The following is a 13,458-nucleotide window of genomic DNA, read 5'->3' on the forward strand; positions in this document are numbered from 1 at the left end:
ACTCCACTCTACTCTACTCTACATACATGTACATACATACATACATACATACATACATACATACATACATACATACATACATACATACATACATACAGAAATACATACATACAGAAATGTACATACATTTGTACATACATACATACATTTGTACATACATACTTGTACTCCGGCTGGGCGTTAAATTTCGACTGACAGTTACAAATGAGGGCTATTGACCAATCAGGGAAAAGCGTGAAGACAGGTGTATGAGCAGAGTAGCAAATTTATCAAATGTTAGTGGCGAGTGTATTTTCTGTGTATGAGATCCAGGGAAGAGTGATTAGACGCAGACAATCATAACAAAAACATGACCCCAGACTGTGACTGAACAGATAAGACTTCCGTTCACACGTTGAACACTATTTTCGTAATAATAAACATTACCTCAGAGTGTATTTAGAAGGTGAATAAAATACATATATACTACAAGGTAGATGGTATAATGGCAGGGGGAAAGCGACGGTTTGCTGTTATGACAGCTGAGGACATAGATCAGAAACTGAAGGCAAGTGTACTGAAAAACACACAGAAATACACTGAAAAAAATGCTAGCTCATCATGCAAGTTTGGAATGGGATGAAGACGGAATGGACAAAAAGTCACAATAATTGTGGACGGTATTGCATTGTAGTTTGAATGGTGTATTTTACTACAACTTGCGAGAGGTAGACGGTACTACTATTGCTTCGTAATACACGACATTTCAAAAGTTTGAATGATGTATTTCATTTGCATGTAATTAATATGATGTTTCTTTACACTAGACACAGATAAACAATTTCGCTGAAAGTTGTATTTTTGATGTCAGTAGCCAGGTTTACGTTTTATCAGTGGCGATTAAATTTCATATCACTAGTTGCATACACATGATGGATGTGATTGTATTGAGTAGTTTGTAGTATGAATGTCCTGCATAATAATATCGAGCAAATACATAGTGGTATGAAATACACTGTACATTGGGATGTAAATTGCTATTTTCGTCGTGCAACATAGCGATATACGTGTGTGACATTGAATGTTGACACAGGCGTGTATCCAGTTTGTTGACACGTGTCAGCTTCGATTGGAAGTCACGTTGGCGTCAGGGTGTCTTGTCGAAAATCAAAACATAAACAATGGGTGTATGAACTTTTTCCTGGTAAGAATATGACACCATTGAATTATTAGCCGGGGTACAAGATACATGTAAATGCCATCCTGGCAATACACGCCTCCTACGTCGGCGTGTATTTACCCGGACGGCATTTATTACATACATACATACATACATACATACATACATACATACATACATACATACATACATACATACAAGTACATACATACATACATACATACATACATGCATACATACATACACACATACATACATACATGTACATACATACATACATACATACATGCATGTATGTACATACATACATACATACATGTACATACATACACACACACATACATACATACATACATACATACATACATACATACATACATGTACATACATACTACAAATGTACATGCACACACACACACACACACACGCACACGCGCACACACACACACACACACACACACACACACACACACATATACCTTTTAAACAAAGAACCAGCACTATTACTTTAAATCATAAGCATACATGGTTCTGTACAATGTATATTACTACAGGTAGGCTGACAGGAGAAACAAAAAATGTTAGAATTATTTGTTCTTATCAGACTTTGATAAGGCTGGATCATATTCTACACAATATTTGCAATGAACAGAGAATGATGCCATAGACTTTTAGATGACATAATTCATCCTATTTAATGGTACCAAGTATGAGCATACTGTTACAATGTATATGTAGAAATTTTACATTATAAACGTTCAACTTTCACATCGTAAGTACTGCTATTCACACATTTGCTGCCCTGATGATACTCAATTTGGTATATGTTTTAATACACTCCTATAGAGTTGAGTTTTGTGTAGAGTTTTTTGTATATTTGATGTGTGTGTGTTTATTTGTATTACTGCCTAACAGACACTAGATATTGCAAAATACATACACTGAGATGCAAATGTGTCACAATAGTACAGTAGTAACATTTTCAATGTTTACATTACGTCAATACATTAAGTAAAATATTCCATTATTCTCACCATTACTGTGTACAACAACTGGAAATCAATGAAAGCTTTTTAAGTACTCAGGATGACAGTAATGAAGTAATGAAATTATTCATACGTCATCACTGACTAATCCTATCTAAATTACATGTATAAAGGGAGATAATTCTATGCATAGATTATTAATATTATCAATTTCTACTTACACCTTTACTCAAGAATCTTTTTTTTGTCACTTTCAAAAATACATTACTCATAAAAATCTGGTTATGGAGTATAAAACTGCTGTAATTTGTGACTAGTTTTTTAACACAAAACTATAGATGTGACCTATAAACATTCATAATGTTATCTTTTAAAAGGTTAGAATCGTCTTACTTTGACAAAGACGTAATCAGAAATCAGAGACATGTTTTTGTTGCCACTGACTTGGTGATAAATACCGTGCGTTGTTTTCTATTGTTGATCGTAATTTGAAGGAACTAATTTTTGTTGAATCAAAATGCAAATTATCATGCATGTACAAGTCATGTGACTGGAAGTACATAAAACCAAATGATACCAATTTCATTGAAAAGAGTGGACCAAGAGCTTTCAGAAAATATATAGTTATGGATGTGTACAATGTATATCAACAAGGGCCATTGAATGTGGACTCAAACTTAATAGTAGTAATAATTCAACTTGCAATAGTAACTGAGAAGGAAACAATTGAAAACACTGCCAAACCAGAGATAGAAATGAAGACAATAGTCACACATGGCAAACATAAAAGATTCCTGCCTGTTTATCAGAATTGCTATATAAATGTATCATTGTACTCAACAGTCACTACTGAATGAGTAGAACTGATTGTAAAACTAGTCAATCCCCTAAAAAGTTAGACAGAAATGACAAATTATCCAATTGTTACTGTCATAAAAGGCAAAAATTACAGATAATCTACTACAGGTAAACATCTCAATATTGTTAATGATGAATGCTGTAATTACGTGAAACAGATGTGCCTTCAAAATATTTTTTATTTCTGTATATTAAAAAGATTGAAAATGACCTAAATCACAAAATTTCAATAATTTCCTAGTGGAAACAGAGGCAAAATTAAACAGCTGTCAATCAATAAATAAACAGTTAGGTGGAAAAAAACTGTGTGATTCTGATAACATGGCCCCAGACAATAGGGTACATGTAGGTAGGTCAGGATTTTATTTTATTTTATTTGATCTTTTGTTTATATTTTTGAAAAATAGATGTATGGCTTTGACCCACAACAAACAAAATGTCGATCAGAATACCCCTTCTGTGATAGTTAACATCAATGTAGGGGTGAGATCAATACTTCAATGTTGAATAAAAATACCGCCAATGGCGTTGTAGCACAACTGTACAGTTTTTTAAAATGTTTATCCATATGGTAGTCCATGCTAACAAGAAGTGTTCATTTGTTGAATGACTATCCAGTTGCCTATCCAACCATGTTGCTATCTTTACGATATATGCGATCATTTGGCTGCTGCTTTGGGCGTGCTCATGTTGTTAGATATATTTGCATACATTTTTAAATGTTTTTGTTCACTTGTGTATGAATTTCTGATATTATCTTTGCAATATACGTGATCATTTACATACATTTTTTGATTGTTTATTCAATTGTCTACTAATCCCTGTTGTTATCTTTGTGGTATACACGACCGTTTGGCTGTTACTATGGGCGTGGTCATGGTTGCTAGGGTATTTGCATACATTTTTTGAATCTTTACTCATTTGCCTACCAGATGATGCTGTTATTTGACCAAAATATACTGCCATTTGGTTGTTGCTAAGGGTGTGGTCATGGTCGCTAGGGCCAATTTTGTCAAAATGTTTTGAAGAAAATCTGCAGAATAACACTTTCAGAAACATCTCACCAAGTTTCAGACTCAGTGACCACGTACTTTTTGAGATATAAGTTTTTGACCAAAAATGAACATTTTTACACCTAATTTGCATATCACTCATGGAATCATTGTATGCTTAATATTTCTTCATCCATACATCCCTAGATGCATCCACATTAAATTTCAGCCCAATCTGCTGAGTACTTTTGGAATTATAGATTTTTAACCAAAAAGGCACATTTTTAGCCCTAATTTGCATATCACTGATGGAATCATCACGTCATGAACAAATCTTACTTTACACCCCCTTAACAATGTTCCCACCAAATTTTGCACCAATCTGCCCAGTAGTTTGAGTTTAAGTTTTTTGACCAAAAATCACATTTTTGGACCCAAATCACACACCTGTGATGCGATCATTTTGATTTGAACAATTTCCCAACTAGACACCCAAGTTAATGGACCCACCAAATATCATGGCAATCGGTTCAGCGGTTTTTGACTTTAAGTTGTTTACACACACACACACACACACACACACAGACAGATGCCGGGCGATCCCTATAGCACTACTGAACAAGTTCAGTTGTGCTAAAAAACTAAATTATTTTAGTTTGGGGTGGGGTTTGGCCCATTTTAGTTGTCATCCGACAAAATCAATTTTACTTTTAATTGAATCATTCTGTTTTGCACCCAAAAATACAAATATTTCAGAAAAAATGTCCAATCCTGAAATGTAAATTTTCGCTGCTAGTAAATGCATAACACTGAAGACATGTTGGGAATGAGGTCAAAATCTATGACACTAATTACCATAAATGTACATGTATCATAACATGTTACATTGTATACCAAAATAGTTCCACTGCCACAAGTTGCCACAGCATTTGGTCAATGGTTACATAAATATGAAAACACCAAAACCATTAGATAGACTACAAAAAAATGTTATCACAGGTTACAGATTACATGTACAATGTATGCTGTGTTTTTGACAACAGAATCAGGAAAACTCGGTTCAAAACTAATGAAATGCCAGTCGCTTCTCAGTCTAGACTTTCTATGAACATACATGTATGTACATCCCAACAATCTGGAGTTGGTTGTGAAATGTCATTGATTTTCCCATTATTTTCCTTCAGTGTTCTTTTGAAAGTATAGGTTAAGACTGATTATGATTGATTAAACTTGTCGTATTTCCAAATTCAATGTCTCATTTCAGAAAACAGTCAATACTAGTCATTGAGAATGACATAGTCCCCGCTATAATTGGGTTTTAAGGAATTGTCACTACTCTGATCACGCAACAACATTTGTGAACCTAAAACAAACAGACTTAGATATGTTGTGTGTGCTTGTTGGACATGGAATATGCCTCCAACAATAAAGGATTGGTTGGGTATGGGGGATCATATCATGATGAAAATGGAGTCTGAGTTATGGCTTTGGACATGGAAAATTCACAAACAAAATGGCTGCCAGGCAGCCATATTGGATCGTATCACGACGAAAATGGATATGCACATGTATGTCATAGAACACTGTCCTAATACCAACTTTAAATGAGATCTGTTCAAGCATGTCTGAGTTATGGCTTTGGACATGAGAATTCGCAAACAAAATGGCTGCCAGGCAGCCATATTGGATCGTATCACAACGAAAATGGATATGCACATGTATGTCATAGAACACTGTCCAAATACCAACTTTGAATGAGATCTGTTTAAGCATGTCTGAGTTATGGCTTTGGACATGGAAAATTCACAAACAAAATGGCTGCCAGGCAGCCATATTGGATCGTATCACGACGAAAATGGATATACACATGTATGTCATAGAACACTGTCCTAATACCAACTTTGAATGAGATCTGTTCAAGCATGTCAGAGTTATGGCTTTGGACATGAAAATTCACAAACAAAATGGCTACCAGGCAGCCATATTGGATCGTATCACAATGAAAATGGATATGCACATGCATGTTATAGAACACTGTCCTAATACCAACTTTGAATGAGATCTGTTAAAGCATGTCTGAGTTATGGCTTTAGACAGTGAAAATTCGCAAACAAAATGGTTGCTAGGCGGCCATATTGGATCGTATCATAAAACAAATTGACGTGCATATGTATGCCATAGTATGTTGCCCCTGTACCAAGTTTGAAAAAAATCGGTCCAGGCATCTCCAAGAAACAGCTGCGCGGACGGACGGACGGACGGACGCACGGAACCCAATCCATAAGTCCCCGTTCCGGACTTCGTCCGCGGGGACTAATAAAGGATTGGTTGGGTATGGGGGATCATATCACAATGAAAATGGAGTCTGAGTTATGGCTTTGGACATGGAAAATTCACAAACACAATGGCTGCCAGGCAGCCATATTGGATCGTATCACGACGAAAATGGATATGCACATGTATGTCATAGAACACTGTCCTAATACCAACTTTAAATGAGATCTGTTCAAGCATGTCTGAGTTATGGCTTTGGACATGAAAATTCGCAAACAAAATGGCTGCCAGGCAGCCATATTGGATCGTATCACGACGAAAATGGATATGCACATGTATGTCATAGAACACTGTCCAAATACCAACTTTGAATGAGATCTGTTCAAGCATGTCAGAGTTATGGCTTTGGACATGAAAATTCACAAACAAAATGGCTACCAGGCAGCCATATTGGATCGTATCACAATGAAAATGGATATGCACATGCATGTTATAGAACACTGTCCTAATACCAACTTTGAATGAGATCTGTTAAAGCATGTCTGAGTTATGGCTTTAGACAGTGAAAATTCGCAAACAAAATGGTTGCTAGGCGGCCATATTGGATCGTATCATAAAACAAATTGACGTGCATATGTATGCCATAGTATGTTGCCCCTGTACCAAGTTTGAAAAAAATCGGTCCAGGCATCTCCAAGAAACAGCTGCGCGGACGGACGGACGGACGGACGGACAGACGGAACCCAATCCATAAGTCCCCGTTCCAGACTTCGTCCGCGGGGACTAATAAAGGATTGGTTGGGTATGGGGGATCATATCACAATGAAAATGGAGTCTGAGTTATGGCTTTGGACATGGAAAATTCACAAACACAATGGCTGCCAGGCAGCCATATTGGATCGTATCACGACGAAAATGGATATGCACATGTATGTCATAGAACACTGTCCTAATACCAACTTTAAATGAGATCTGTTCAAGCATGTCTGAGTTATGGCTTTGGACATGAAAATTCGCAAACAAAATGGCTGCCAGGCAGCCATATTGGATCGTATCACGACGAAAATGGATATGCACATGTATGTCATAGAACACTGTCCAAATACCAACTTTGAATGAGATCTGTTCAAGCATGTCTGAGTTATGGCTTTGGACATGAAAATTCACAAACAAAATGGCTGCTAGGCGGCCATATTGGATCGTATCATGACAAAAATGAATATGCACATGTATGTCATACTCATAGAACACTGTCCTAATACCAACTTTGAGTGAGATCTGTTAAAGCATGTCTGAGTTATGGCTTTAGACAGTGAAAATTCGCAAACAAAATGGTTGCTAGGCGGCCATATTGGATCGTATCATAAAACAAATTGACATGCATATGTATGCCATAGTATGTTGCCCCTGTACCAAGTTTGAAAAAAATCGGTCCAGGCATCTCCAAGAAACAGCTGCGGACGGACGGACGGACGGACGGACAGACGGAACCTAATCCATAAGTCCCCGTTTCGGACTTCGTCCGCGGCGACTAAAAATCATGTATACCTCATGTGCTCCTCTGAGTTATCCCAAATGGGTACGAGTGTCACCCGAGCTATTTCAAAACAATGCAATGCATACGTCGTAGGTCATGGTGACTTTAGTTGGTCTCCAGTGCAGTCTGGGTCTTTGTATGGCTGTCTACGTTGTCAGTCAATGTCATTAAATGAAGATTATTGTCTAAAAGTGCCAACAAATTCTGAAACGTTTTTAGAAAAACTTTGATATGATTTTTCAACATTCAAATTTGAATAAAACAGCCATTTCTAGATGTCGACATGAGCTACATTGTACATTGTACACATTTGGTAATCAAAGACACAACTATTGACAGAAAACAATTCAATTTGTAAAACAAGTTGTGGAAGGAAATTATGGTTTTACAAAGGAATATACATGTAGCGAATGTAGATGTAAATGATGAACATGCCATTTTGAGTTCATTGTAACAGTTGATTTTAACAACAGTGCATCATTTACACAAACACGTGTGAGCTTGCATTTACATATAGGCAAAATGTCTCTGTCTGTATTTAAACACATGTGAGCTTACATTTTTTGTACATTTAGGCAAAATGTCTCTGTCTGTATTTAAACTTCTAGGGCTAATGAAGTGCGTACAACCATACAAAGACACTATTTTTTATACATATAAATTTATATGAAAATGCATAAAATATGCAAGATTTGACATCTTGCTTTGGATCGTGACGGTAGAAAACTGGGTTCTCATCTAAGTGTATTTGACGTACTGCCTTGGCAAAAGAAATGAAGACATACATGTAGTCACACCAAATTTATGTAGGAAGTCCTTCAGCTCTGGTACTTAAGATTTTTGAAGTTGTCCATGAATAACGATGAACACAACAGAAAATGTAAAAACACAACCCTTATGCATGGGCTTACAGTGTTTTCAAGTGTCTAAATGATACATGGCGGCCAAAGCTTGACCTTTGTCATGTGGTTAGCAACCGTTACTAGGCGGTCTTGAAAGATCTCACCAACTGTGGTGAAATTACATCAAATATTGATAAGGAAGCTTGGATTTGATCAATGATGTACAAACAGGGAAGCTGGCGATAGTCTGCTCTGTACGATTATGAACAGATGTAAAAGAGTATTAACAAACTGTATCAAGTTCAAATGCCTAGATTAGAACATGACGAAGTGTACGTTTGTTATTAGAATCAGACAATAGTCGGTGACTGAAGTATAGTGTTTCAAATTTGTTTTGACGATTTTATTATTACAAAGATATGTTTCATGCCCTGTCCATGTTTTTTATTACATTTTTATTGTTGTTCAGTCATGACATGCATTACATTTCTATACATGTAGCATTCATCATGGCAGGTACTCACCCGTATACAACATCATTTTTCCAAAATATCTGTTGTATTGTCAAATTATTATAAATTTCATTAAATGCCATACATGTACCTTGTTAACAATATTTTTGTGTTGCATGTTTTTCCATTTTTTTGTGTTTGTGTGTTTCGTGCAATTCGAATGATGAATATGTACATGCGTACGTGCAAGGAGCTTGAGATATATATGAACATACTGAAATCAATCCATACATGTATATGTGATGAGGCCTTAGCATACACTTGTACATGTGATGAGGCCTTAGCATACACTTGTACATGTGTATGTTGAGATTTACAATCGGATGGCAATTTATTTTCAGTATAATGTGACTGTCCCTTACTCTCTAGACTTAAATATGTCCAAATTATTTATTTCAAAAACATACCAGTATATTGGATTTGTAGCATTTCAAGAGGTATATATGATAACATTTTTACGGTTCGGATATGGGTTTTGCAGACCTTGGTCGTACAGCTTACGAGCCCTCCTACACCCACGCCCTTCCGTCGCACAACCTCGATTAGTATTACTACAACATACACTAATATAGCATACACTAACTTTACACCTAAAGTTGCCTGAGAGACATACTTACATGTACATGTACATGTACATGCACATGTACATTTCAATACATGATGACGTGTAATAGTTCTAAAACGTCAGCCACAATTGTCACCTATACATAATTATATATTGCAAGACTTTACATGTATTCAAATAAGATATTTTTTTCTTCACATACATTGTATTACAAGGTTAATAATTAACTCTTGTTATTGTCATGAATATCACAAACTCCCATGTGATACAATCATTTGTGTCAGATGCTGTACCAGAAGATAAGGCAACAGGGAAGAGGTCATATCAAGAACCCGGATATCAATTCGCTGGAGTCCAGAATTGCATGCATGCATCATGCACATACATCACATATTAAGATAAGTAGAGATATCTGACCAATATCCTGATTGACTCACTCAATTCTAGATATTAAGTCATATGTACTATCACAGTACTCAATTCTAGATATTAAGTCATATGTACTATCACAGTACTCAATTCTACATATTAAATCATATGTACTATCACAGTACTCAATTCTAGTTATTCTTAATAAACTAAACACCTCTAAGCACCCTCCCACCATATTTCAGTCAAATCTGCTTTGTAGTTTGGAATTAGATTTTTGACCAAAAAGACACACTTGTAGCCCTAATTTGCAGATCACTAATGAGCTCATCATATCAAGAATACATTCTAATGTAAACACTCCTTAGAACTCCCACCACATCTCAGCCGCATCTGCTCAGTAATTTTGGAATTGTAGACTTTAGACCAAAAGGATCATCATGTCATGAACAATTCTTAAACTACATTGTAAACACCCCCAAGAACATTCCCAACAATTTCAGGCCAATCTGCCTAGTAGCTTTGGAGTTTGAGTTTTTTTTCCAAAAATAACATTTTTTGACCCAAAACGCACATCTCTGATGCAATCATTTTCATTTGAACAATTTCCCATCTACACACAAAGTCCCCACCAAATACCAATGCAATCGGTCTGGAAGTTTTTTATTTTAAGTCGTTTACACACACACACACACACACACACACACACATGTACACACACATTTCACCATGCATAGCACTACTGAACCTCAGTTCAGTTGTGCTAAAACAAATTGTCAAAGGCAATCAATGCCTTGTAAATCATGTATGGTAACATATAAAACAGGATCAAACCAACTGGGCCCAAATCAGATATGTGTGCATACAATCTTTTGAAGGCAAAGGTAACATGTGAGTTGTGACACAGTCATTAACTACACACCCACCATTGTTTGTCTTACTCACCAACTAGTCACACAAAACATGCAAAACGAAAATTCAACTTACCATACGGCAAACTGTTTGGCTGGACCACATCAATGAATCCATTTGCCCATCCTATAACTACATCCAGTCCATCTCCTGAGTAGTTGCCTGTACTATAAAAAGTACCTAGCGATGGGAGAGGGTCGAAAGTTATGGGAGTTTGAGCTTGAGTTGTTGTTGAACAAAATGCTGCCACTGTAAACAACACAAGTATCGGCCATGATGATTTCAGCCGACAGGTTGTAGTCCCTGAGAACGTACGCATGATTGGAAAGTTCAGGAAGTGTGAGTGGGACGTATGGAAGCAATAATTTGTAGATTAGTAGCTCAGATAACGTAGAGCTAGCTGTTCTACTAGTCTCAGCATACGGATATCAAAATGATACAATGGTCGGGTTGAATTTAGTACATCAAATATTTCCGTGTCCACTTCCGGGTTCTTCACACGCTATCGCGATATCGGTCGTTGACAATGTCTGCCAAGCTATATTTGTATACTGTAGACGTCACGTACTTTGTTCTTGGCCCTGACTCACTCCATTTTCAGAAACAGTCGACAAATTTAAGAAGCCACCTACAAAGAAAGCAAAACAATATTTGACGATGACAAGACAATATCGTAAATTTCAACTAATCGCCATCGATTCAAACACACGGCGTTCTTGTGATTTCATACATGACGCCAAGACCCACGGCCAAGACCATTCTTTACACAGGCTGTTCTAAATAATTCGGTATACCGTTAACTCGTCATTTGGAAATATCTACAAAAACGGTGTCGATTCCTCCTCAAATACAAAAAGTACAGTCCTACTTCTTTTAATTGACACTTGAATACGATATTAATTATTACTAGCAACATCGCGCAGAGGATGAACGGAGTCTGTGGTTGGTGTACGATGTTGTCAACATCATCGGCTATTCATTCAAGTTTCTCAGAAGGAAATGTTTTACAGTTGCAGTTATTTTTTGAAATGAAAAGATTATATGATATGATTTCTTTTTATGTATATATATAATATGACCCATTCAAAGAAATAACGACATTTCTGGAAGCAAAGAAGGGCCATTAAATTATAACGATACACTTACCTCTTTTCCTATGGGTGAACTAATCGGTATTCGTTAATGCGCATGATTTTCTGCGCAGTACCAGATATGATGATGTTATAGACGCAGCAATGTATTAAAGGCGAGCGGCGGGATGAACCATTTGAAGGAAATGACGTGGACGAGAAAATACCTCAACTGTTTGTTTGTGGTGTTTTGTATTTAATACCATGATTACTTGCAATATTTCTTTTCTTTTTTCTTCTTCTGTTGCTAGCAAGCGCATTGTGATAGTTATATGGAATGCGCTATATAAGAAAATTAGATTAGATTAGCAAGGAAATAAATGGTTCGTTGTTATCGCAACCACAGGAGCTGGCGCTCTTGTAGTAAAAAACTTTTGGTTTAAAAAACTTAAACTCAAAAACTACTGGGCAGATTGGTCTGAAATCTCGTGGGATCGATCGTTCTTAGTGGTATGTAGTATATCATTGTCCATGACATTGATCCCATGGGTAATATGCAAATTAGGTCTAAAATGTGTCGTTTTAGTCAAATATGTTTAAGGAGCGTTCAGTTATAACAAAATGACGACCACCCCCCCACCCCCCACCCCCCACTCCACCCCTCGGAAGATGATAAAATTTCATGAACCCTCCCCGGTCATTGCTGGAGGAAATTTTGATCACTTTGTCAATATTTTGTTTAGTGCTATGTTTACAGTTATGTTGAAATGACCAGCATTTGGCCTGTCACATTCTGTATATATAAACCAGTCTAAGTCTTAAACTCAGTTGCCACTACATATAATATACACACTTTGTGTTTACACAATAACATCAGCGAAAGAGAGTTTCTTTTTTTCCCAAGACCCTGCTCTTCTTCTAGATCTTGTATATGCAATACAGTGTACTGTGTCTCAGAAGGTTCAAAACGTTCTTTATCACTTGTGCTGCTACCAGTTTCATTGATTAGAGTGTCATTTTCCTCAGAGTAAATCTCTGGCTCTGATATCTCACTGTCGTTGTTTTGTACAGTTTCCAAACGATTTAAAATCTTTCTATCTGTTTCCCTGCTCTTCTTTTCCTTTCTCAGTACATCACATGTAATTGCTTTAATTTTGTCTCCTTTGTTCCCTCTGGTTGTCAGATTTTGATGAAGTAAGTACTTGTCCAGTTCGTGTACAGTTTATTTCTTCATACTATTTTTTCTTGTTTTTCCTTCTGTTGGTATTTTCTTTTACTTTCTCTGATCATGCGTGTTTGTTTCAACAGTGTTAGATGTTGTAAACAACTTATGACGTGCTCTTCTTTCACAGCATTTTTCACTGACACATCCTTGATACTGT

General features: G+C 36.5%; 1 protein-coding gene across 6 annotated transcripts in view; it reads right to left on the bottom strand.

Moving 5' to 3' along the window:
* The window catches only part of LOC144446079 (prominin-1-A-like), a 205,878-nt gene extending 194,250 nt beyond the window's left edge, over window positions 1-11,628 (bottom strand). For all 6 annotated transcript variants that reach the window (XM_078135771.1, XM_078135770.1, XM_078135772.1 and 3 more), the window contains exon 1: window positions 11,082-11,628. In XM_078135771.1, the coding sequence (XP_077991897.1) occupies window positions 11,082-11,325 (244 nt within the window). In that variant the 5' untranslated portion in view covers window positions 11,326-11,628. The remainder of the gene's footprint in view (window positions 1-11,081) is intronic.
* Window positions 11,629-13,458: the final 1,830 nt, after the last annotated feature.

The sequence above is a fragment of the Glandiceps talaboti genome, chromosome 15, assembly GCF_964340395.1.
Source record: "Glandiceps talaboti chromosome 15, keGlaTala1.1, whole genome shotgun sequence".
NCBI lineage: Eukaryota > Metazoa > Hemichordata > Enteropneusta > Spengelidae > Glandiceps > Glandiceps talaboti.